The sequence below is a fragment of the Plectropomus leopardus genome, chromosome 7 (genome assembly GCF_008729295.1).
Source record: "Plectropomus leopardus isolate mb chromosome 7, YSFRI_Pleo_2.0, whole genome shotgun sequence".
NCBI classification, from domain to species: domain Eukaryota; kingdom Metazoa; phylum Chordata; class Actinopteri; order Perciformes; family Serranidae; genus Plectropomus; species Plectropomus leopardus.
Window position 1 is genome coordinate 23700666 of NC_056469.1, and position 27982 is coordinate 23728647.

The window sequence follows — 27982 nt, forward strand, 5'->3', positions numbered from 1 at the left end:
CACATCAAGAAGGCTGTTCAGTCTTCATATATTTCTGTTTTCACAATCAATTTCAGTGACCCTATGTGTAAGTTTTAAGTAACATACAAATTTGAACCAATCTGAGCTGAGCCAGGCCTCTCCCAGCTGTCCGTTGGCCTTGTCTGCCCTCCACCTTCATCTCCTCTTTAATCCCCAAAGCCTCTCTCGCTCTCTCTCTCTCCCTCCTTCACAGCCTGTGCCCCTTATCTACTCCACCCGCTCTATCAGTTTCTCTCTCTTTCCATTCCTCTCCACACTCACATGCCTTCCCCATTGCGCGGGCGTCCCGACATTGTCACTCACCATGGTGCCAGTGTTCGTGCCTCCCTCGTCCTCTTGCTCTCCTCTCACACAGTTTGTCCTTCTGGCCTGGTGTTTACAGAATTGGCCCCGTTGAAAGATGATGGTGGATGAATAAATAAATGAAAGAGAGGGATGGAGAGAAATGATGATGAGAACAGGTGAGAAGCTTTAGGAAGCTGCAGTTATCTTCTAGAAAGCTAGAGGAGAAATACAATCATGGATACCCAAATTCTAATCTTCTTATACAACTACTTTTTTTTCACTATCATAAGCTGAAAAACTACAGACGCAGACATTTTGTCTCCATAGAGTGTCTATGTGTTCATATCATCCTCTTAAGGCCCAGACACACCAAACCAACATCAAAGAACTAGCAGCGATAAAGCAAACTGACGCAATGCCTCACATTGCCAGTGTCTCAGCCAAAAAGTTACACATGAACGTACTGCAAAGACTACAATTAGTAGCTAACTAGCACGTATGTTCTGCATCTTCATGAGAGGAAATAATTCTCCAAACCAGCAGATGGCGGTTGTCTGTAATCACCATTCACAAAGGGGCGCTGGTAGACTGATGCTAGTTAGCCAGTTAGCACATTAACAAAACAATCCAGTGTTGAAAGAACGAAGCATATTTACTGTGCGCCAGTGAACACCAACACAAACCACCAGAAAACCTTTCTACTTAAGATGTCAATAGCCAAAGAAAAATGAATCTTACCTAATAATACCAATTTCGTTTGGATCTCACTTCCTCTCGACTGAAGCTCTTTGTTTACTTTTCTCACTTCTGTTCTGTTTCTGAACTTGCAATGAATGAGTAATTTCATTCACCGACGACATATGCCACCTCTGACGCAAATTAAGCATGCTAAATCTTCAAAAAAAATGGAGATGAGGGCCAATGGTGGGGGACATACTGCAGCAACAAGGGCAACAAACGCTCTACCACCGGCCAACATTGACTGGTGGCTGACTGTTGGATTGGTATGTCAGGGCCATTATACCTCCTTTCCACCAAATTAGCTTAAACCGGTTCTGTTCAGGATGCTTGAAACTTTGGTGCTATCTAGCGAACCATCCTGAGTTTCCAGCAGTTTTGTTGAAAAATGTACAATGAAAGTAAAGCAAGTAGCAACAAGGCGGACTGCACTGATTGAGAGTATTTATACACAATAAAAGTGCTAGGCTATCAAAAACAGCGTACACAAAAAAAACAATGCCTGCAAACCTACACCATGCTACATGTTTAATGAAGACGTTTCATTCTACTTTGATCATTTTCAGGTCAAAATATTTGAAAAGAAGAAACCACACCAATATTGCACTGATTAAATGCAAATGTTTTTTTTTGTTGTCACATATATTTGTTTTTATCTAAAAAAAACAAGCATGAACCAAATAATAATGAGACCATTGTGTGCTTTTTTTCCCAACTTGCCTTCTCCATCTTCTCTCTTCAATCTGTAAAATAGGGTTCCCACCAAAAACAACAACAAAAACGTTCTTCTTCAGTTCCAACAGGGAACCAACTTTCCAGATTCAGAATAACTTAACTTTTGGTTGACTTTTGCTTAAAAATTAGGTATCCCGGAGCCATAGCTGAACCCACTCCATATTGGTGAAAAAGGGGTGTCATAGACTCCTGAAGGTTCAGATCTGTGGAAAATGCTGCATCACTGAACCAAATTATCCTCATCCTCTTAGGATAAAATATGACCCAACTTTGTCAAATTGCTGCTTAGTTCAAACAAGCTTTAATCTGTATTTCTTTCCACCTCCAAAAATAGATTTTCAAGGTCATCCAAGGTGGCCTCAGCCTTGTCGTGCTAAAGCAGGCCTGTGTTTATAAAAGTGTGTGCGTCTCTACTCACCAACCAAGCCAACAGCATGCAGCCAAACATGCTCATCACTGTCATACACATGATGAGCCTGGGCAGAGTTTGTCAGGTCAGGTTGCCCAGAGAGCTGTCAGGATGCACATGGATGCATGATGCATGTTTCTTTGTGCACCTTACCACACATTTGCTCTACTGGCAGTCAAGGTCACCTGATAAATCCCTCGTTACCTACTTTGCTGGGAGTCAAATCAGCCGATTTCTCCACCCCCCCATCTTTTCTGTCCACGCCGATTCTCCCAATCCCTCTCTTCTGCCTCTATTTTTAACCAGCTTAGCAGCATTGAAGGCATGAGAGGTTTATTCTCTGCCTTCTCCCTCACTCATTACCTGGCTGCCGATTCACAAAGTCTGTTAATCCCATAATGCCGCAACTGCACAGATCACTGCTAGTTTACAGCAAAGTAACACGGCGAACAGTGAGAGCAGTATCTCATCACAAATTTCTTCTTTTCTGTTGATCCTCAAAAAAACCTTTAACTTATTGAATCTCAACATCTCCTTGTTGTCTGTCCATACGTCTGAGTACTCCATTGACAGTGTGTACATTCCCATCATACCACTGTAACAACCCTTCGATCAATACACACACAATCATTAGAGAGAGTTACAGCTCCTGCAGGATCCCCAGATCATATATATCGATCCAGATGTTTATATAGTAGGCATCTTAATGTACATTGCAAAGTCAGCATAAGGGTACTGAAGCTCAATTAAAATTAGAATCAATACATAAATAATAATGCTTACAGGAGCCATCTTTACAGTGAAAGTCAGGGTGAGTTTTCAGTGCTTCTGCAAAGCTGACCTTGATTTTAAGTCTTGAATGGCCTTCGTTTGCAAAATACATTGAGTCAGCATTAAATCTTTAACACATTCATGTCTTCTTAGACTCTTCATCTACCTGTGTGATCAGAATACAGGCAGAGAGCAGACTGCAGAGTCATAGTGGGCTGCTTCTCAGGCCTCACCTTCATCCGCAGTACGGAGACGATTCTGCACCAGGCCTGCCTCACTGCTGCACTCCAGTTAATATGGCTGAGCTGCGAGACACAAGTACTTTAAACATGTGAGTCAGCGGTGCACGAGAGTCACATATGAATTTATTATATTCCACATATTTAAGACTGCACATTTTTTGGCTCCTAGTGGTGCAGTTGCAGTGATGGAAATGAATCACGCTGATCTAAAAATGGCCTTCTTCTCGTGCCTGCAGACTTTTTCATGGACTGTGAGTACGGGATTGGAGGAAATACAGCTTAAGATAGAAACAGATGAGTCAGACATGAGGGGAGCAAGCAGAGAAGTGCCTGCAACTGTATCAGGTGTGCTAGAGCCTCTTGCAGTTTCAGGCTTTAAAATCTAGAGCCCTCACGTGGACATCTTTAGGTACTACAGCTGCGGTCTAATGGCGCAATTTTGTTCCTAAACACTCCCTTATTATTTACTGATAAAAGTGACAATACTTACTAATAACTGAAGCCTCCGGTTTCCCAAAATATTCAGATGTTGGCAGGTGCTGGTCATGCATGTGACTCTGTTGTGATAAACCCTCCCACACTATCAGTCCACACTGCTACCACGTGGTGTAATGAGGGAATTACAGCTGAGGTGAAAAACATCTGCAGCTGCAAAGAATGAAGTGATTAGCAGCTCTAGTGAAGAAGTGACTGAACCATGGCCAAAGTTTAAATCTTTATTGAATCAACTGTCAAGATCACTTTTAAAATATAATTCAGGATGAGCAATTAAAGTCATTCGGTAAAGGAGAAAATAGATCACATTTCTCATTAGGCTAAAATCACCTGGTTGGCACTAAAACACAAAGAGACACCTTTGGGTTTATGATGGAGCAGACACAATTCAGACTAAGTATCAGTGACCTGTTCAACCCTTGACCCCGATAATGGACGGACATATCAGTATACTAGCAGGCTCTGTGTCTGGATTCCATAAACTATTTAATCCTCCACTAGGGAGATGAGTTGCCACAGATTTCATGGACATAATCCAGATTTATCCTAATCCATCTGAGCATGTTGGTAGACAAAGTAAAAAAAAAAAAAAAAAAAAATAGGCACAAAAGTTTTTTAAAGTAACAGATATCCCCAACAAATACAGCACTGGTGCTGCTCGAGCAACCGAGAAATGTTCTACTATGGCTTTAAGGAAGGATGCAAATAAAAAAACATCAAATGTTACAGTTATAAGCATACAGGTTGAGTCACTAGCTCTAAAAGGGATAGTTTGGGTCTTTTGAATTGGGGTTGAATGGGCTACTTATCCATTGTCAGTGTGTCACATGAAGTAGATGTCTGACAGCATGCCTTCGGTTGGGAGAAGCAGGTTAGAGTCAAACACAGAAGCTGAGTAATGTACTGCTGTAGAGGGGGGGCAGCAACAAAACATATATCAGCAGCCCAAAGAATCCATTTAAGCGTATGTTATACTGAGAGTTTTTTTGCTGTGTTACCTTTCTTTAGACAATCAATTTAGACGGGGAGGCCGTTAACAGCTTCAGTTTTAATGCTCTCATTATGGTCACAAAACTCCATTCAGAAAACAGTAATTTTAGCTCGATGAACACAGAAGCTGCTGATCTATCACTGCTTCAATCAGTTTGTTAGTTAATGTTATTGTGTGACTTTGGTGAATCCAAACTTACCCTTTTAAATGCAAAAGCCACACAATAACGCAAATAAATGAACGAATCGAGGAAGAGGCAGACCAGCAGCACCACTGTTCAGTGATATTAAATCATTGTTTTTGTCAGTGGAGTTTGGCTTTGAAGAGAGCAATAAGAAATCACTGTCTGACATTACGGTACAGCAGTAAAAATACTCTCAATATAGTGCACAGCTAAAAAACGTTTTATTGCTGACCCCTCAACAGCAGTGCATTGCTTAGCTTCCGTGTTGGACTGTCTGCTTCTTCAAACTGGGGGTGTCCCAACCGCTATTTACTGCATGTAATACATTGAGTACTGATAAATACTTCATGCAACCCCACTTGAAAAATCTGTCCCTCTGAGTTTCTTTCCATCTGAGGTGTCACTGAATGTTCACAAAGAAGGCAAAAAAATAAGAATAATACAAAAACTATTCAAATCAAACATTAACACAAATATAGTATTACTGCAGCAGTTAACCCTCCCCCTCACTGCAGTTAACACCCTGATGTTATCACGGTCTGTGAGTCTCGTCTCGCCGCTGTCCGATTAACTGCAGCTAATAGCTTCTCCACAGGGCGTCTGTTTTACACCGACTTCATGCCAGCTGGGTTTGTAAACCAACAGCAGCAGACAGATACGACTAGACAGAGGCAACATGTAACACCCACGCATTGTGCTTCTGCTAACAAATGCATGTAAGTAACCACAATGTGTCTGTAGCTCCACATTCAATAATGCAGGACAATTCAGTGTTGAAACATGCTTTTGCAATGCAACAGCGTACTTAGTATGTGTTCATGTCCTATGATGTAACATTTACACACAGCATTTCAAAACAAATTTGCTTTACAGAACTACAGCTTCATTACATCCCTGTAGCTGTCTGATACAGCCATGCATACAGTACATAAGCAACATCTTATATCTTGCTAGCTCAAGCTGATCAAGGTTTAAAAATGGTCAAATTCTCAAAAGGAGCAACACGACACCTAAACCCGATTATTTCAGAGTATTGACCACAGATAAATATTCTCAAACAAACAAGGCGAAACAGGTTTTGCTCTGCATCACAGACTTGAAAATATATAGCCAAGCATAAAATTCACATTCACAAGTCCTCACACTTTCACAGAGCTCAAGCTATCTCTCTCTCATGTGAGCCTGCAGAAATGTTCACCCACCCAGTTATACACATATTTACACACACACGCACGCACACACACATACACACACACGCCTCCAACTCCGTGTCCTCTCACACAAACATGGCAGGCGACACAAAGCTATCCCCGCGGTTGACATTGGGGCCCTGATGGTAGTCCTGGGGGTCGCTGTCTGTGCGCATGTAAGGAGGCGGGACCTCATTGTTTCCGGGATCATCCCAGCCGGAGGGGGCAGCAGAGTAATAATGCTCCCTCCCATCATGACCATAATCTTCATCATCATGGTAGGCATCCAGGTCCTGCCAGAAACAAGGGAACAGTAAAGATGTCAACCTTCATGTGTGATGAAATTTCTGTGTGGGTCAATCAGCTGTAAATACTGCATCTCTACTCAAGTTTCATCCCACTAGCTTCTGTTTTAACCCTCTGAAACCTGGAGTGACACCATTTTTCTTGTGCAAGTTTTTAAACCTTTGAACCTTTCACAAATGAGCTTTATTTCATTCAAAAACATGTGGAAAAGGGCAATTAGCAACTTGGTAAGAACTGTTCCACAAATTGCAAGATACAAGCGAATTTAGATAAATATTAAAAAAAAAAAAAAAAGGTGGGGAAAAATGTCTAAGGAAAAAAGAAAATTGTTAGGGAAAATTATTATTACTATAAATGTTTTGTTTTTGTAATTACCAATAACATTTTAAATAATTTTATGGAAAAACACATTTTTTAAAATCAATTTTCACCAGGTCATTTCCAAGTTTTTTTTTCTTTCTTTCTTTTCTAATTTTCAGTTTTTGGGTCCTTTCTTCTAAAGATTGTTTTGTGCCTCCTCCACATGGTTTTAAAAGAAATTAGCAATTTGTTCAGGTTTTAGAGGGTTAACAGCATCTGGTGCACAGTTCTTTTTTGCAATCAGGATTTCCTTCATGAATTTCTGAAAAGACTGAGCAGGATACAGCAGTATTCTGTCTATATTTTAGAGTACGGGTGTATCTACTTATAATTTGACTTTGCAGTAGTGAACTGCATTGCTTCATATTACCTCTTAAGTGGACCACTGCTATTGTAAAATCAAACTAATCAGTGTATTTCTAACACTACTGCAGCTGTGCAGTGTCACACACCATTAGCCAAAGTTTATCCGACTCCAGTCAGTGGTGTCTGAAATTAGCCTGTTTCCAGACCTCTGATTCACTAAATGGCCATTCAGTCTGAATATCAGCCTCATCTGAGATACTCTTCTGTGAAACAATGAGATTGCAGCTCATTCACAGTCCTCTGAATTCCATGCTAGCAGAGGGGATAGTTAAAGTGGGAAATAAAATGAATAAAAAACACACCTTCATTTATCCATGAACTCATAGTGTGACAACAGATTAAGTAAATAAAAGTTTTCTCTATGTTGTTTTCATGAAAACTTTCAACCCTCAACCCCAGTGTTTCCTGAAACATCTTAAAATAGACATAACATTTATTCTACATTGTGCAAAAAAGCTAAGTATTAATGAAACACTGCATGACATTTGAGGTCTGCACCCAGGAATAGTTTAGTGTGACATTACAGTATATTCTAAATGTTTTCTCCAACTATGGGGAAATGTGTGAGCAGTTTGATGAGGTTTGGCTGCACAACATTTAAGAACACTGTAGGATCCAAAACAGGGTGCCTAAAGACAGCAGACACTTAAATACATTTTAAGACCTACTGAAGAAATTTATTGTGGAAGTCAGATTTCTTTGTCTTTTTTTTTTAATTAAAAAGCAGATATATTAGCTATATAAATCCTGTGAAAGTATCAAAATGCTCAATCCACAGAGGGGTGCCGACTTTCAAAAACTGTGACGTTAAACAAGGCATAAGAACTTACACAAACTTTTGGACAGAGGGTGAATACAGGTATATTCAGGCAGACAGTATGAGAAAAATAATGTGTATATTTTTTATTAAAGCATATAAACACAACCCAGTAAAACCCCAAATACAAGTATGAACCTACAAATGTGGTTAATATGGGACCTTAAAGGCTGATTTTTCTTAGTATTGCAGAAAGGTATAAGAATAAGTATATATGAGGTCTCATGGTAACGGGAAGGTTTTTTGTAAGAACGTGATTATTAGAGTGAGTTAGGATAATCTAAATTTTGCCAACAGGTAAGGGCAAGTATAAAGTAAAGCACTAGACTTCAAAGATTTGTAACATCAGTAATTCAGATTTTTTTTTATGTAGAACAGCTTAACTCATTTTGATAGAAAGAAATTCAAATATGCATAATGGGAATGAGATAAAATATTTGTAACAATTAAGACCTCACAAATTCAAATCTAAAACAATTCAATTAAATTCAATTACTTAAGGCCTTATATTTTGAGACTTTTTCAGGACTCGAGGACACCCTCAAAAAGGACAGAAGAGGTTGTAATAATGCATAAAAACCTTAAACAATCTCAGACACCACCTTGATCACGGCAAGATTGCAGAAAACATTTGGTGAATAAAGCCGGGTGTACTGGAGGAGGCCGGTGTTACTTGTTTTCATGTTGACAGAAACTCATACCGCTCCACAACATGCTCTGTGCGTGTCCTCAGGGTACACTACAGACTTACAGTAATTGGAGTGTGTGTTACTTCTGCATTTTTAACCAACATGCTCACTTACGGTAACTGGCTCGGCACTCTGGGTAGAGTAGTATTGGTTCTGCAGAGGTCTGTCCTCGGCCACCGGGACATTCCCTGAGTTCACTTGCTGTGGATGCACACATCAGATAACATGTTTCAGAAGATGTGATCAAAAATCTGTTAAATTTGCTTTGTGTCGAACAACCTGGAACAATTGTCTGGTTTATGTGTTTCTGGCAGGCATTTGTGGATGGTGACTCACTCTGTTAGCCGAGCTGTTGGTCTTTTGAGGGGGAGGGGGCTTGTACTTGGGTGGACCACTGAAACACACAAAAAGCCACACAAATATGAGACATCCAGCATGTCATTTCATCTAATGAACGATTTTCAGAATAAACGCTCAAATATAAAAAACAGAAAACAATAATCAAGTGAACTGCAGTCATCCACACTCATCAAGTCAAACAGGTACTCACTCTCCGTTGAGTTTGTTGTTGCGGTGTTTGCGGTACATCGCGATAGCTGTTCCGATGATGGCCAACAGTATTATGACTCCAATAATGGCTCCTACGATGCTGCCTGTAGTAGCGCCTTTCATTGGAAGACGAGTACCTGCAAAAATAAGAAAAGAGAGAAAATACATTGAGACAGTGATGTGAATTTCCCCTTTAACTGGAGGGTCCTGCTAACGTCCACTCAATAACGCAAACTTACATTTTAGATATTCAAAAAATGGTTCACAAACTGTTTGCCTCATGAACCCTCAAAATAAATCTACTCGGAGCTTCATATCTCTTGTTGAACGCCTGTATGTTGATAAGTTGTGAGCACTGCCACTGGTGATTCAGACTGCTACATACTTGGGCGTAGATCTATCTATAATCACTCAAGAAAAAGCAACAGTTCATGGACTAGTTTGACATCTTGGAAAAAATGCCTGCCGGGTATTTGCTTTCCAGTGTAGAGTTAGATGAGAAGACAGATACAAATTTCATGTCTGTCCGTTAAATATGACACTACAGCCAGCTGCCTCTTAGCTTAACTTAAGACAAGGGCTGGAGACAGCTAGTGTCTTTTCAACGGGAACACATTCTGCCAAAAAATAAATAAATAAAGTATTCATGAAGTTGTGGGCGGGGCTACTTATTGTTTAGGACCAGCAGCTTCTAGTCTGCTAATCGCCTGGCAACAGCTCAGAGCCAATAAACAGATATGAGAGAGGTATCGATTTTCTCAATTTATTCCTGAAAAGGGGAATTTTTATCATGGTATGCTTGTTCCCAAGGTTAAGATTCCCAAGCCAGAGAAAGTAATAAAACAACAATGTCATGAAGTAGAGCAATGTCTCGACATTTACCATTTTGTCCATTTGTTAAACAGTAATGGTGCACTTGTTAAATCTATCACATTTATTATAGCAAAAAAGGAAACACTGATGCACTTAGCTGCGGAAGAGCCGGGTAATTTTCAAAGGTGGAAAGAGTAATATTGCAATCAAGTAAAAGTAGTGTTACTTGAAAGAAATTTTACTCATGAGAAATTTATCGAATGAAAAGTAAAAACTAAGTCACTTACAATATTGTCTGTGTAAATGTCACTGCGTTACATTATTAAAGGGGTTAAGGGGGTGGTGACTTTAGGCTACAAAATAAATCGTAATAAATGTCTATGTATGCACTAGTGGAACAACATTAGCAACATGACCCCTTATGTCACAACCAACAGTAAATTCAATTTCTAAAGATGGCCCTTTGCAGCCTGCACAAGGGCTTCAAGTGATTATGATTCAGTTTTACCTCACTAGACTTTACCAGAAAAGAGACAAAACTCAGACAAAAATGGCCAACAATAAATAAAAAATCAATTAACACCAGCAGCAGATGCAAAAAGTAATATTTATCTACCCAAATTAAATAAGCTGACATTTCTCATAAAACCGCCAGCACAATAAAATATCATCAAGCATAACAACATGGAGCTGTCTAAAAATAACAAGTGCAGAGCGGCTGCAGCCACAAACAGAAAAGGAGAGACTTCACAGTTTAAATATATACCTCGTAGCTAACACATGCAATGCTTGGCAATGCAATGGCTGTTGACGTTTTTATCTGGAGAGCTGTTATTGTACTCACCTGTCTGAATGTCAGACTGAGTCTTGTTCTCACACAGCGTTCTCATGAATGATTCATATGACTTTTGTTTTACTAAGTTACAGATGCGACTTAAAATGTAGGAGAGTGTGATAAAAAAAATACTTACATAAAAGTAAAATTACTCAAAAAAGTACAAGCACACAAATAAACTTAAGCCGCTTTTACACAGAGGTTGCGCTATAGGGCCACAATAAAGTCCCTTCTTTATACCACACTTGCATTTTTACACAGAACCAAATGACGGCGGCATCATTCTGCTCCCGCAATCAAAGAGGCGTGACAGGCATGACGCGTGACACAAAAACCTCGACCTCTGGTGTGACATATGATATAAGCGTCAGAGGCACTTTCTAAATAATAGCAAAGTGTAGCAGGCAGTGTAAATGCAGCTTTCGTTACAGTAACAAGATTAGATGTAATTCATTACTTCCGCCCCTGGTTGAACTTTTTTTAGCTTCATGCACCTCGGAGCAACTCTCATAAGAATGAATAGGCCCTCCTCCATTGCTGTATCCAGTTCCCTTAATACATCAATGATTATGACCCCTCAGAGGTATCTTGTGACTTCTTGTGAGGGCCCTGCCCCCCAGGTTGGGGACTTCTGATTTAACAAACATTAATTAAAAGAAAAATAGTGCAGAACTGCATGTTAGACAAGTTAATTTACTCCACACCAGACCCATGACTAAGGGTGGCGTTAGAAAAAAGAGACTCGACGATGAGGATGACTTTATAAATGAGTGTGTGTGAGTGTGTGTGTGTGTACACGTGTGTGTGTGTGTGTCTGTGTGTGTGTGTGTGTGTGTGTGTAGACGTGCAACACTGAAGTACAGAGAGGGTCTTGATTAGAGCGTTGAGTCACATGGGTGATTAAGATGAACCAGAGGAATCATGCAGAGGTTCCACTAATGAACCGTGACCACACTGAACATGAGCCGACACACACACAGCGCACGCGCGCACACACACTGTGTGTTTACGGAAGGTGCAACCCGGCTCATTATCCCCCCAAAATCCCAGGGGATTATGCTAATGAGGGGGCGTTAAAGGGCAGAGAGGATCTGAAGCTCATTTGATGAGAACAAACTCTGGTCCTAGTAATTGGAAGGGTCATGATTGAATGTTGTTCGGCCTCTAATTACAATTCTCCTCTAACAATAGACTTCTTTGAATATGTCCTGAAAATAATTTTCATACTTTCGTACATACAAAGTTGTTCCAATGATCATCTCTTTCTTTGCTACTCATTACAACCCAGCACATCATCTTTTACTGCTGACCCTGGTTGCACAACAGCTTTGGCTTTCCCCTCTCTTTAATGCTTTCATTGTGCTAAGTAATTCATGAAGCCCATATTTGGAAGTCTCTGTGAACCATCTGCACAATGGACTTATAAACATTCATTCTGAAAAGTGAAAACATGGGAATGACAAAATGAAAGACATGACATTTGAGAAACAAAAATAAAAGAAGATGTGAACCTTCAATATCAAAAGCACAATGTGCACCTTAATCTGCACAGTCACAGCAATAATCACTAAGCTTTTCAGCTCTTTTAACCATGAAACAAAAGGATTCCCTCGATATAATAAATAGAAAATCTTCTTTTGATGGGGTGAACTGAGTTAATTATGTTGTTTGGATTTATTCTGTGAGGTACAAATAAGTTTTCCATTGTTTTTTCCCCCCAGTGCTAAAAAACCAACATGTGGTGCCCTCATTGCATCTAAAGTAGTTTTCTGCTTTGGGAGGGACACAAACTGCCACAGCACACACTCTGGATGTGTGGGGTTTTTTTTTTTTACATGTTATGTGTGTTATTCTCAAGTTTTAAATCAAACCTGAATTACACTTTTGCTTTCAGTACCTTGTTAGTAAGACATGCTCTGGATAAACTGGATTCAAACAGCAAAAAGAACCACAAGTTGTATTTTAATATATTGCAAAATATGGCACAAGCCTACATATAGTATATATTTAAAGCTGGGGTAGGCTGTTTAATTTTGGCATAATTGGGCAAAAATCCCATAATAACATTTAAGCATATTGTAATTGACGTAATCTGAGAGAAAACTAGACTTCTGCACCTCCTCTTGGCTGTTTTCAGGCTTTTGAAAATGTAGGCCGTGACAGGACTATGGCCAATCACAGGTCATTTCAGAGAGAGGGCGTTATGAGCAAATGTTAGCTTGCTAAGTCTTGTTTTTTATGGTATGAGAGACAGACAGAGAGAAAGTGGGGCAAGCAGGGGCTGAGGGGCTAAGCTGTACAACTCTACAATCAAAAAACATTAAAATCAAAGTATGAGAGACACTGGGTTACTGTATAAAACATGTGCATATGCCTGTGGTTGTCTGGTGGGAGAAACCTGGGACAGAGAGGGGGGAGCTGCAGGAGGAGGGTGTATTTTTAAATTCTGACATTTTTATTTTTTGCCCATCCCAACTTTAATATTAAAAAGAATAAAATATGCAATAAAATGCATTTGGATAAAGTTTGTTCTACAGCAAAATTGAGTTATATGAAAGGAGAGGTGATTTAAATTTTATTAGTACTGTTATATGAGACAAGATATTTTTTGGGATATTGATTAGTGTAATATTTTGGCACTACCAACATATTTCTCTTCTTAAAGTTTGCATTAGAGCAAACTGATAGAATTCTCTGAAATCATCCTGTTCTAAAAATCAACAGTGTTTTTAAAAAAATGCCAAAACATCATCCTGACATTCTGTAAATATCACCTCAACCTCTGGACTCACAGCATAAAGGTTATTGATGGTTTCTAACACTTCTGCAATAAAGAGAGGGGGGGCAAGCAGCTGTTATGCTGGAGAGGAAATTCAGGCTCAGCTCGGCTGCAGGAAATGAAAACTAATTATTCATGCAACAGTCCAAATCTTAAAAGTGTCTCACCATGAGCTTGTAAAACCTACTTTTGTTTCAGCTCGCCCATAAAACACAGACTTTGGGTTATAAATGAACAAAGAATGTGAACTTTGAAATGAACAATGCTAAATAATTAGTCAGATTTTTACAAGGACTGTCATGAAGGAGTGTGGAGAACATTTTACGATGGCATTTTCAAAGTCACGGTGGGTCTGAAGAGTATTTTCCACAAAGTAATTTAACAGACAAGGAGGGGTGATTTAAACACAAAAATAGAAGAATTAAACACCAAAGTGTCTTCACAGAAACTCAAGCAGCAGAGACAGACTGGATGTGAAGCACTAGCAGGCACTCAGGCTCTATCAGATTACCAACTGTTGCAACTAAAATTTGGCATTTAATCACTTCACTTCAAATGTATGTAGTGTAAACTATCTGCCACATGGTGGTGCTGTGTCCATTTAAACCCAAAACACAGGAACCACAGGCCACATTCATTCTAAACCTGATACCTGCCTGGTCTTTCCATGGTTTTTGTGTTACTGCTTCCTCATTCCAGTGCCGTGTCTGTTTATCATCACACTGCTCGCTCCCTCCTCCATTTTGCCTCCTGGGATGTTTTTTTAATTTTTTTTTTAAACTCTATAGGAGGCCCCCCTCCCTTCTCCTTTTGCTTTATCTCACAGGCATCATTATCCAACCAAAGTCATTTTCACTCAGCAGGTTTCAGGTAGAAAGCTGTTCCTTCCTCACTGATAACCCCTGATAGAGAAGAGCGATCTGCAGGAAAAAGAGGCCAATTTTCAGGATTGAGGTGGCGGTGCTTGTGTGTGAATGACTTGACTTGAGTGTGCCCTCTGTGTTGGCCCTGGACACCAGCCATGTCTTGCGCTAATGAAACATCCCAGACCGAGAGAGAGGAGTGTGTGTGTGTGTGTGTGTGTGTGTGTTTGTACTGCACACTAGCTGGGCCTGTTCAAATCCCTGCAGCTCTTCGCCAAGGACATATTACCAGACTTACCCCACACATATAGAGTGCAGCAAGGCCATGGACCCGTGCAAACAAAAAACGCACTCGTGCACGTGCTCACACGACGTTGTATTAAGAAGCAGCTGGCATCCTCTGCTGTATCCTCATCACTCAGACTGACATATTTACACAAACACACTGGTCTGCAGCGTGCCCTTTGCCCCACTGCTTCTCCTCTCCAGACAAACATCACATGCATACACAAATACACATCTACATACATGAGAACAGACACAATAACAAGCACAAAACAACAACAGATCTGTTTTCTATATTCAGTCTCACAATATGTTTTTTTCTTCACTGTGAATGCAGAGATGGTCCAAACTCAGTTAAAGGTCAGCTCCATCTCTGTCAGTGGATCAATGCAGGGACCTTCCAGTCAGATACACATCTATCTCTTCCTATATGTGAGCCCTCCATTGCTCACCCTTGCCTGCCTGCCTGGCCAAGCCAGTCAACCATAGACCACCACTCTCCCACGAGGCACAGAGGAGGGGGGGTGGAGTGGGAGTGACGGAAGAGGAGATGAGCCTGGATGGCTGGCTGAAACTGTCTGAAATTACCGCAGACCCACTTCAGCAAGTTGAAAATACCACCAGAATCTCTGGAGCTTTAGGCTGCATGGTTAGATACTGGCCGCAGCTCTGCAGCCAGTGGTGTTTTTTGTGGGTTTTTTTTTAGTTTTACCTTTATTCTCTTCATTTCTGTCTCAAAATACTTTTACAAAGAGGGGGAAAAAAATTCAGGAGACAGATCAGCACTCCTTGAAAAACTTAGCGCATATGAGTCACTGACGGTAAAGCTGAAACGAGGACTCAGGGAAACAGGATTCGTTGCGAGATGAGTCAAGTCGAGATGACGGGGGTCCAAACACAGGAGTTCGGGTGAGTGACATTCAGGAGCGAGGAGGTGAGAAGAGACGGATCAAAAGCGGAAGAGAGGGTGAGGGGAGCAGGAAGTGAGATGGAGGCTGTGATTAAGACGTTGGCTCCAGATAAATACAGAGGGATTTCCCGGCTGCTGCCTGCAACTGGCTGATCACACACTGAGGGGATGAAGGAGAGAGCGGGTAGACAAAGATCTCACATCCCTTTCTTTTCCACTCAATCCTGTGTTCTCTCTTCTTGTGTGTTTATGCCGCTCCCTGAAGGGATTAAGGTTAACATGCTGGCCTATCCTCAGCATCCCAGCACAGGCCGGGCGCTCGCTGCATTTATCTCTGCCCCCTCCCTTCTCTTTCCATCCATCCCTCCTTCACTTCCATCATCCCTCTTTCCTGTCATCCTGCTCCATCGCCGGTGTAATTTGGGATTCGCTTGTTTGGCCCGGTAATACGACAGCGCAAATCTCCAGCGTCTCCCTCTGCATCTCTTATCTCCTGTGCCTAACGAGTAGAGATAAGCCTGTTTTTATTACCCTCCCTGACCCCTTCTATAAATCTGTGCACACACAGGCGCACACACACGGCACGTGCACACACACCTACACAAGCTTTTATTCCAACGAATGCTAAAAATCAGAAATGTCCATCTTGTCCAGAGAGTTGTAGATCCATTGGAGAAAAGATTGACATATACATGAGGTTGGTCTTGGTTTAAGAGATTACAGACCAATGGTCAGCAAAAAAAACAATCCTTCTGTAGCTGATGATGAAATTCATTTCTAATAGCTTGACTTTTTAAAAGAGACATTTGACCAAAACACCCAAAGCCTGAGGTGTCCTGTTAACTCAGCAGGCCTTTCGCCTTGCACATGTGGTACACAGGCGGTGGGATTGTCCCGCTTGTGAATTTTACCGTGCGTCATCTCCCCCTCTTTTCCTCCCACACATCTTTTAAGTAACTCTCAAATATGCTTTTTAGTAAAGTGAGAAATGCTTATTTAATTATATAAATCCACAGTGTTTGATCACTCCACCACCATTAATGTCTTTGAAGGAGCAAACATTTTTATTTTTTTTTTGATCTGGTATTCCCTTTTAATATCGGCAACTTTTTTTCTTTGTTGTTTTTTTTAAGATGTCAGCGGAAACTTTAGTTGCAGCAAAGAAAATTCAAAGCCTTTTGAACTTGAGCTGAGACACAAGCCACAGTACCCGCCCGGGACAGAAAAACACAAGGCTACCGCGGTCACACAGCAGAGTGCCTGGAGATGAGATTAGGACCGAATGAATTGATGGCCTCTGAAAGAGATTAAGATAAAGAACAGTACATGTAATCTCATTGCTCACTAAGAGAAAAGAGGAATCCTAGCCTTTAGATTCTGAGGTTAACTTGGTGAAACACACACACTCTCTATCTATTGACACAGGTTGAGCAGTGCATACACTTGCTGAAGGAGTAATACAGTAACCAAATAATCGACTGCATGGGTAACTGCACACAACAGAGTGAAGAGAAGAGGAGTAGAGAGTGAGCAAAAATGAGCAGAAATAGCTTATGGCTGCACTGACAGGCTACATACATGAGCTGCAGGCCTGAACACACACACACTTAAATTATTCACAATCAATGCAAGTGCTACAGAGTTGAGTGCTGCAGCTACCTCTGACATTAATTTTATGGCAGTTGAAGACCTGCTACACCCACTTTCACAATCACCATCGCGATCACTGTCATTTACTATTCAGCTGCACTCATGATGCAATTACAATTCATTTCGGCACAAAACAAATCACATCAAATTGATTGGGCTTGTTCGGACAACACGACCAGCTTCGAGAGGACAGACTCTACAGATGTGACTGAAACGCTGACTGAATTTCTTGAGTGTGTGTGTGTGTGTGTGTGTGTGTGTGTGTGTGTGTGTGTGTGTATGTGTGTGTGTGTGTGTGTGATGCTGTTGCCAAGGCTTTTTGGTTTGGGCAGATCAGTGATGTTGGTCATTTCTAATCTACTGTGATTCTGGAGCTCAACCCTGTGCATTTCAGCTGTCTGAGGATTAAATTCATGTCACTGACACTGCGTCTGAGTGTACATACTGGGAGTGTGTGTGTGTGTGTGTGTTTGTGTGTGTTTGCATTTTGACATTTTAAAAAGCTGTGTGGTGGTAATGTGAAAACTCTGTATGGTGTGTGGGTGGGTGGGTGTGTGTGTGTGTGTGTGTGTGTGTGTGTGTGTGTGTGTGTGTGTGTGTGTGTGTGTGTGTGTGTGTGTGTGTGTGTGTGACGCCGCTCTCCCTCTCCCTCTCTGGGGAGACAGTGTGTTCCCTGCCACAGTGCATCAAAGCACACTCAGTTGCCTTGGGAGAAGGCAGGAACTCACTCTCCCTCCCTCTCTTGCTCCATCTCTTCCCCCTCTCCATGCCTCCGTCATCCCCTCCCTTCCATCTCCCTCTCTTTCCTTCTCTCTCTCTGACAAGGTCGCTGTTCGCCTCTTGCTGTCTGCCTGTCAATATTTACAGTCCACTTTACACTGGCACTGAGGTGGTCGACTGCAGCCAGCAGAGAAAGCGGGGTTGCATTAGCCAAATGTAGCTGTCTGCTCAGGACATGAATGATCTGTTGTACTACAAGCAGCGCTCTGGTTCTGCTTCTTTCTCTGTCTGCCTCTCTCTCTCACACACACACACACACACACACACACACACAGAAGGGTAGGAGGTAACAGGTAGAGCTGGAAACAGCTTAACAGAAGAATAACAAGTGCTCAAAAAGCACAGGTCAGACTGTCATCACATCCACAGGAGCACATTAAATGTCTAAACCCATTTTAGCACTTTTAAATATCAAACACATTAAGCTAATTATGATACGTTACACAACCGTCTCAAAATTAAAGTGATGGTATTAAAATGCTACATGCTGTATATTTAACATGCAGTTTATTTTATGACTGTACTTTACTATAAATTCTGTAATAACTCAGAATAATTGTAAGGGTATAAGCACAGATTATATTTTCTATTCTCTAATAAACAGAAAACTGCCTCCAGGAATACATTTAAATGGTAGAGTTTGTTATCTTAAGGTAAACAAACATTTGAAGGGTCTCTAGGGATGTTTGTAAAACACTGCAGTTTTGACACGTCGACAAACACAAAATAATGTTTGTTGAAAGATTGTTGAGACACAATAATGAACTGCCATTATCAGTTAGGTAAAGTACATAATAATATATGAAATATATGTAAAATCTTACTATCACTTAACAAACTGCTGCTCGTTGACAAACTGTATAATGCTCAGAAATGGAAATTAGCACCAGCCACCTGCCAAATGCTTGTAAAATATGCAAATTGCTGCTAGATTTTTATTTACTCACCAGCCAAAAAACAACTGCAATCTATCAAGTGGATGGTAGATTTTGGAATCAATCAGTCACAGTGGACAAACAAAAGATAATTTTCAAACCTGTGTAAAAAAAACAGTTAATAACTAATTTAGTGAAGTTTTAATGCAATTGACTTGGAATCATGAAACAGAGTTTTACAAAACAAGAAAACACTATTGCAGTTAAAGTTAATAAATCATAAAAATGTTGTTTTTTTCCCCAGTTCTTAAAAAATGTAAGGATTTAGTGTTTAAGGGAATAGTTAGACATTAAAAAAAATACAATAATTCACCCTCTTGCTGAGAGGAAGATGAAAAGATCAATACCACCCTCATGTCTGTGTCTTAAAGGAAAAGTTTAGATCTTTTGTAGTGGGGTTGTATTAAGTACATAGTCAGTGTGTTACATACATCAAATGGCGGACTGCACTCCCCCCAGTTTAGAGAACTGACACAGAGGCTAAGCTTTGCACTGCTGTGGAGAAACATTAGCAAAATATATTTTAGCCACCTAAAAAAAACTTATCAGTTCAAGTGTAGGCTATATTTGGAATATTTTCACCAGTAAAGCTTACCTTCAGACAGTCCTTTCCAATGGGGAAGTTTAGCTATTATATCAATTTATTCTCTCAAAGTCACCGATTTCTTTGACAACAACATTAATTTTACCCTAATTGTGTGACTTTGGTGAATCTGAACTAACCTTTTAAAACACCAACTGTACTACAGGGGATGGCTGTGAAATCAATTTAAATATTATTAAAACTGCAATATGGCCAAGTCCATATCCATATTGCAAAAGCTGCAATTTTTTGATAAAAGTAAAAGGTGTCACAACAGCAGTATAACTGAGGCATTGTGGTGCTACAGAGATAAAAGTGTAACTTTTCAATCTTGCTCGCCCCCTTGTGTCTGTCTGCAGTATAGGTCATAAAGCTGCCCCTCCATGTTAGTAAATGGGACATAGTCCAAACTAAAAACTCAAAGTACATGCCAAATAAATGTTTCCAAAAGATGGTTTCTGTCACTGAAGGTAGTTCTCATCACCCTGATGTTTGTTTAAGTGTTCGTTTTTATGATAAGGTTGGTTTTAATGAGTTATTCAGTTCAGGACCATTAACAGTTTTACACCAAGTTATGTGCTGCAACAATTATTATTTGACAAGTTGTGACAAGTTTCTGGGAAGTCAATGCGTGGGCCAGGTCACACACCCCCCAAAAAAACAAACTCTAGTTTTTACAGTTGTGTTTTTGTAGAGATCAAAGACACAAGTTGCCGTGTAATGTGTTCATTATTGAGCTTCAGATTTTTATTTTTTTTAGTTTAGAAGGAGCCAGGTTTGCTGTTTTCCCACCGCTTCTCTATGATAAGATAAGCTATTCACATCTTGGCTTTATAGCTCTATACTTAGTGTATAGACTTGGAAATCTGTTTGATCTCCTCCTCTAAGTCTCTGCAAGAAAGCCAATAAGCATATTTTCCCAAAATGTCAAACTGTTCTCGCTGTAAGAGCGAAAGTGAAAGATTCAAAGGGCATTCAAAAAAGCAGCAGGTGTCCTACATTACAGGGTTACACACAAGACAATGTGTTTGTTAGTTTAGTCTTGGTTATTATAGTAATCAGTTAGATCAAATTACAGATTATGAGGTGAGGTAACCAGCAGCTAACCTACCCACTCAGAAGAAATAGTGTAATTCACAGTATATGTTGCAATCTGAGAATATCCAGTCACCTATTTTACCTCACAATGCCTTCAGGCCTCCCATCCATCTTCTCGCCCTGCTTTTCCTGCTCCTTCCCCCCACACCACGCTCTCTTCCTCCACCAGTGTCACTGCGGCCTTGAGGCCAGGCAGTCAGGAGCAGCTGGTATGTTTACCTGCCCTCCTAACCACTGCTAACCTCTGGCTAGAAGGGACTCTCACCTCATTACCCACAACTCAGCGACACATACAACCTTAAACTCTGCTATCCTCTTAGATTTCTCTCCTACAGCTGGGATGCCACACTGTAATAGCCTGTGTGTACTGCAATCAATTCAGCAGCCTGCTGTGCAAAAATGTTAGATATAATGAGAGGGGGGAAAAAAAGAATAACGTCTAGGACTTGGCGAGCGCTCCTTTCCTCCCTCTTTCTCTAAAGCGTGGAGAGTCAGTTCGTTCATTCCTCTCAACTCTCGCCGACTCACATGAGAGTGCTCTTCATGTCGCCCTCCTACCAAGTTCCTCACATAGACTGCCAGAGAGGAAACAACGCACAGAGGAGAGACAGAGATGGCGAAGGAGGGAAGATGGTGTAGAACATATAGGAAAAGAACATAGAACTGAGAGAATAGAAGATTCGAGCTGGAGGGCGGAGAAGTAAAAGACGTGTAGGAGGAGGCAGAGAAATCGAATAAGTATGTGTGGCAAAAGAAAAGTTACGTATGTCTTTCAGCTTGATAGCGTCGAAAACTAATGATCCTCGTACAGAATTTGTTGTGGGCTCTCTTTTTGTTGGGATAATGATTTCCTTTCAAGCGTTGTTTACTGTGTTTGTACCTGCTGTATTGCTGACCGCAAAGAAGGCAGCCTAAAAGAGCCTCACAGAGAGTCCTGAGAGTGCCATAGCGGTAATAGGCCCCATCTCTCCCTCAAACTGCCTCTCATCAGCGACTGATTAATGACACACAGAGCCATAATGGCCCTGCGTGCTCTCCACATTCATTCACTTTCCTCTTCATCTCGTGCCCCTGGAGAGAAACCACAACAATGCGAGCTGTCGAGACACCCAAAAACTACGCGCTTGCCGAACTCGAATTCAAACCCTCATTAAGAAAGACGTTTCCTCCATTGCCATTCAGTTATGCATTGCCACTGGGAGCGGTGGACAGCAACAATAGAATACATAAGAGATGGGAAGGTGGAGAAGAAAACGCTCAGAGTTCAATTTATCTGAATGGGAATAAAGAATGGTTTCATCACTGTTTAAATGTGGCTGATTGGCTGCTTGGCGTGGATGGTGAATTATGCATCGGCAAAAAGGATGCAATGTATATTCTGTCACAAGATGTACGCACACACTCACTACACACACTCACTACACTTCAAATCCATCTTTGCCTCTGGATATGAATCAGAGGAAAAAAACAAACTGCTGCGGGAAACCAGAGATGTGTACCAAAGTTCATCATCGTGTCTGCTGCGCAGCTTTGTCAACAATACTTTAAGTTGTATCTCACTGGCTAGTGTCTTTAAAGTGCAAAAACAAACTGCATGTGAGCATGTCTGCTGGCGGGCGTGCATGTGTCAAGGCCTTGCACGAGCAGAAATGCACACAGACATCAACATCCAAACCGACTCGCTTTCTTATGCGTGCACACAGATGCAAATATTCACATTTACGACACGCTTCAACCTTCGCATGTCACGGATGAAAGATATTAAACTGCTGTACGCACATCAAACGACATTACGCCAAGTAGCCTCCGTTAAAACCCCTCTCTGCATCAATAATGAACAAATCTATCTACATTCTCATTCTCCGCCGTGTATTGAACGTGCTGCAGGCAACGCCACTGATTTCATTGTTCTAATCCAAAATGGTTGCAGGCACATGTAGTTTATTGGCTCATTTATGCACTATTCATGTGAACATTCAGAAATTACCAAACACCTCAATCTCCTCCACCTACCATTTTTGCCTCTTCACATGCTCCCACCCTCCTTTCTGTGTGTGGGTGTCTGTTTATCAGTGAGTGTGTTTGTGTGTGTGTTTCGCAGCGGCAGTATTTATGTTTAGTGTTTGACAGTGTGTGGGGTAATCAATAGTGTTTCAGTGAAGGACACTTAGGAGCAGATTGGAGCCCAAATCCAAGCCGGCATGAAAGACAACATGACAGAAACACTTGCTGCTCGACCTGAAGGGGCTCAGTGTGACATCCACCCTGACTGTTGTCGAGAGTGCACACACAAACATGCACACGCCTTCACACACACACACACACACTTAGACATGCCTGTGAGTCTGTAAGAGTATCTCCAAATACAGTTAAAAACATTTACACAGTGCTACATCAAAGCAAGCAAACTAATGAGTTATTGACCGACGAGTGTACACACACACACACACACACATATACAAACACACATTACTGCACATCGCAATGCATCCATCCATTCCACGCCTAACGGACGTGACCAGCGTCCTTGTCACAACTAAGCAGAGTGTGTTATAACGAGTGTGGGTACGTGTACACGCCTTGCCTATTTGTGTGTGTGCGTGCATGCATGCGTCGGGCTCACTGCGTGTACACAAGTCATTATTAGAGGTTTAGTGTGTGCTCACCAGTCAGTCAGGCTCCAGTCAGAGGAGTCAGCTTAAGGGCTCATAGCAGCTCCCTGAGGAGACACTAAATACCATCAGCCGTTTAAATCCATCCATGACCATTTTAAATATGCAGCACACACTCACTCCATTTTTAATAAGGGCTCTGAGCAAGACAGAGGGAGAAAAAAGGAAGAGAGAAGAGAAGAGACAGACAGAGAGCAAGAGAGAGAAAAGGAGAAGGGGGCAGACTGAGGAACAAGGAGGGCTGTTGCATTGATTTCTTGGCAGTTTGGCACCGGCCCTGATTCGCCTGGAAAAGCCACAGATGTGTCAGAGCCAGTTAGGCACGCCAGAAGAGAGGGAGCACACACACACACACACACACAAACACACACACACACACACACACACACACACACACACACACACACACACACACACACACACACACACACACCAGACTCAGTCATATGCATGTACACACACAGCTCATGTGCATCCATACACAAACACACACACACACACACACAGGGGAATGCTCATAAATAGAGAGAATACACAGCGAGCACTCAAAGTGTCTAGCAAGGGTGTGTGGATTACAAAAGCACCTGTGTGAAAGCGGCGCGGGAGAGCCGGGGATGATGCAAGGGGTTTTGATGCCTTCCCGAGGAAAACCAGGCATTTCTCTCTGAAGGCAGAGTCAAAAATAGATACTATTACACACACCTAGATGGGCAGTAAATTTCTCCTTAATCCCTGGCTTAACTTAGCTCAAAAACCTGTCTGCTCCGCTCAGCTTTCAAAGCACACCTGACTGTGTGCGGGTGCATGCGCAGCCCAGCGGAACAGCAGGGAACAGTCGGATGTACATTTTGATCTGAGGGCGGATGAGACATTAGGATCAAAGTCGGGGACTGGGGAAAATCTACTGATCTTAGCTCCGAATCCATGTGCAACCTCCAGACAGACTACCTGATTAGATAGGCATTTGTGGCCCATATCGAGCATGGAAAGTGAAGGGAATATTGATGATAAAGCCCGGGGCAGAATTGTATCTAGGTCCTCTTATGGCTCAAAATGGTGCAAACTAATGTTAAGTTTAAGGGCTTGATTTCCACTGAGGTCACCTGCGCTACTTAAATGAGATTCCATCAAATATTTGTTTGATTTAATACAAAAGATAAATATTTGAAAGTAAATCATACCTATTTTATCAATGAGCAATAGGTTCCCATTTCCTATGAATAAATAGCAGCTGTAAAGCCTGAAGTGGGATTTAGATGCTCTTGCCTGACATGCACCTCCCCAGAAATGTAACTACACTTCACAGCAACACAGGCATCGTGTATATTTTTGTAAGCTGAAAACCAAGTCCTTCAGTGGAAAATAAGCTTTTTAAAAAAAGTTTTATTTCAAAGACAAGAAATTGTGAAGACTCTAAAGCCCCCACAAAATAGCATTTCAAGTCTTGTGACTTATCCTGGCATGAGTAGAGAAAAGTCCGCTAGGCTAATTTATCCAACAGGAAATGTCATAGGCTTATGCTAACAATGCTAGCATGTTGTTTAAAACATGTCCAGCAGGTGTTTTATTGGTGAGCCTCCAGAGTTATAATGGAGCCAAATTTTAGTTTGGCAGTTAGGCCACGTTTTGTGTGTGTTTGAGGTGTAACTGAATCAATCAAATTATAATGCACTGCACAGAAACTCAACACAGTAGCAAGAAACCCCAGTGCCAACTGCGTTTTGAAGGTACAACTGTAGAGCAACACAGACACACCATCACACAAGTATTAATGCTCAAACAGCGTAGAGTAGACTGGCTTTTTACGGATTTCATCATGTTTATGCTGTCTCATTTTGTGTGATTGTTTTTTCCAGGTGACAGTTGCAATTAGAGCTGCATCTATTATTTTCTTGATTGATTTATCCATTTTGTCCTAAAAAATGCAAGAAAAATCAATTTTTCTTCAAACTCCAAGGTGATATTTCCAAATAAGGCTACTTGTTTTTGCCTGATCAACAATCCAAAGCCAAATTACGGTTGTTATTACCAATCTGCAATCTCCAGGGCTGATATATGAACCATGGAAGTACCTAACACTGCTCATCGAATGGCCACTTGAGGCTGGCTCCAGAAGTGAGCCATAGACTTCCATGTTAAAACGCCACTTTAGTATTAAACATGTTAACAGCCCGGTACAAAAAAACATTTTTTAAATCTCTGTGACAACAATTGTGATCACTACTGACTCCAAAAAACCCAGATGGCGACAGCCAATATGCAGAACTCGAGGCTTTAAAACAGGAGTCCACAAACCAACGGGGTGATGTCACAGTAGCAATGTCCATTATTGTCACAGTCTATAGTATTCACTTGCAGTAAGAAAAGGACAAGCCAAAAAATCCCCACAACTGACGATCAACTTAAATTTGCTGCTGATTGACTACTTGCTTAATTAACAGGTCAGTTAGGATCGAGTAAAAAAAGAATAATATTTTGTTAGAGCACGAGTCACTGTAATAAGTGGGCCGTTGAACAGAAATAGCTACACAGAAGTTACATGTATCCATCTTCCATACACATTTATGAACTACTTGCTTTTTCCACTGCCTATTGAATTAATAAGAGAGACGACAGGTGCTTGCTGCACCTGAGTGCACAACACTTAACACCACTTCAGCAAATCCTATATGTCAACAGCCTTCGCTCAGTGGGAATGATGTCATCCTCAGTATAATAGAACAGTGGTTGCCTAACACCATTTCCTGCTTTGGACAAACACACACACACACACACACACACACACACATACGCACTAACACACACACCTATGCAGCTTGTTCTTGCTCCAGGTGACAGGTGTGTCAAAGCAGCATGGCAGGAACCTGGTGATCTCACCCGACAAGCTGAATGACCGGTTAGTCAGCTAGCTGGCTGACTCACTGACCGAGAGGATAAGAGCTCACTCACCGTCACGCCGGCTGCACTGTGTAAACGTACACAAGTAGAAAAGGATGAATGTGTCACTCTCAGTTCAAACAGGGTTACATGTGGAGATGCTGAGGCTCACAGAGACACCCCGGCATCTGAGATGTAGATTAGATACGGTATGTTTATTACCCTCTGTGCCACAGACGAAACCAGTTCCGAGACCTCCGTTCACTCAGCTGTCAGTAAAGACACAATAGGACAGTCACACTTTCTTTGACGCGACACTCTGGAATGTTAATCACCACAGAAACCCATTATCTTCACATCCTCTCGTTCCCTCCCCCCATTTGTCTCCCTCTCCTTTTAAAACCTGACAAACTCATTGCTCGTTACTAGAAAGTACCATTGTTTCATTGAGCGCACATGTAGAGGGAGACAGAGACATGAGGCGGAGGAGATAAGAGGAGGCGCAGCAGAGAGGGGAGGCCTGCCTGACTGCTGACATAAATTGGGGATCATAAAAAGTGTCGTCCCGGAATTAATCTGCAAAGAATGAATAAAGTGAAGTACCGTGGGGAGGAATGTGTGTGAGTGTGTGTGTAGACCAGTCCTGAATCCATAATGAAGAAACAAGAAAGGAGAGCAACATGAAAAACATGACTTTCAAATGCATTCATAAACCTTGATAATCTAGTATCATGAAGATGTGTGTGGACATTTATTTTTCTAAGTGTGTGTATGCAGCAGAGCTATTGAATTATGAGTTTGTATGTTGTGTGTGTCCGTGCCTCAGCTGTGACATACTCCCTGCCTCTCTCTCACAGCGCCTACAGGAAGTGCCACATACATCATGAATTTTATGCATAAGGCTGAATGTCAACACTGATGCATAATTTTTGCGGTAAAATGCTAAATGTCACCAAACACCAGGCTCTGTTTCGACTGACGGCGGGCCCTTGTAGCACCAGATGATGTGCTTGCAGCCAGAAGTCGCCACGCCAGCCGTCACACCAGTACTGAGAGGCTACAATTGTACTATACGCGGTTGTGGCAGGAGTGGCAGAGTAGGCGACAAGGGAGATCGGGGGACAAGGAGGGTAATGAAAGCAGATTTGAAAGAGAGGGGAGTGAGGCAAGTGCATTTCTTTTAACTTTTCCCCCCCAACACAGATGCATTTGCAAAAGAACAGAAACTATATTAGCATCTGACACATGATTTAATTCCCTAACATATAGTTTTACCCTTTAATTTCCCCTTACGTAGCTTGAGGGCTTCAAAAAAATCCCTCTCTGTCTAACATCTATACATCATCCTGCTCCTGATGATGTTTGATATATTTGGGGGTTTTTTTTTAAGATTTTTAAGATTTTAAGATTTCAACTCAGATAAAAAAAATAAAGTTCTCAGTCTGAATCATGTTTGGCTGCACAACGCAAATTTTTGCTGACTGACCCACCTGTGGGAGAGCAATGTTTAAGATATTAAGTATTAAAGCACCGTTGACCCAAATGATGAAAAAAATGTTTTTCCTTACTTTTAGTGGAAGAAATAAGTTTTGATTTTATTTCTGTTGTATCTGAGGTTTCGACAGCCACCTTTATACAACAGATCAGCACACAGCTCACAGCACTGAGGCGTCAGTTACACCTGTCATTAACATGTGATCTGTATTTTACTACATTATCATATAGCCTCTGCATTTGCACCAGTACTTAATCAA

The 27982-nt window shown here is 41.3% G+C and overlaps 1 protein-coding gene and 1 long non-coding RNA gene across 2 annotated transcripts in view; both read right to left on the reverse strand.

Annotated features, from left to right (window-relative positions):
- Positions 1-328: 328 nt before the first annotated feature.
- LOC121945318 lies at positions 329-3756 on the reverse strand. The gene is made up of 3 exons (XR_006105952.1): positions 3692-3756; positions 3193-3264; positions 329-390 (listed from the first exon to the last, which is right to left on the reverse strand). It is a non-coding gene; the product is annotated as an uncharacterized LOC121945318 (long non-coding RNA).
- Positions 3757-3903: 147 nt separating this feature from the next.
- si:ch73-22o12.1 (nectin-2) overlaps positions 3904-27982 on the reverse strand; it is a 92803-nt gene continuing 68724 nt past the window's right edge. Inside the window, exons 7-10 of the mRNA XM_042489349.1 lie at positions 9150-9285; positions 8936-8993; positions 8714-8800; positions 3904-6354 (exon numbers count right to left, since the gene is read on the reverse strand). Of these exons, the coding sequence (XP_042345283.1) occupies positions 6148-6354; positions 8714-8800; positions 8936-8993; positions 9150-9285 (488 nt within the window). The 3' untranslated portion in view covers positions 3904-6147. The remainder of the gene's footprint in view (positions 6355-8713; positions 8801-8935; positions 8994-9149; positions 9286-27982) is intronic.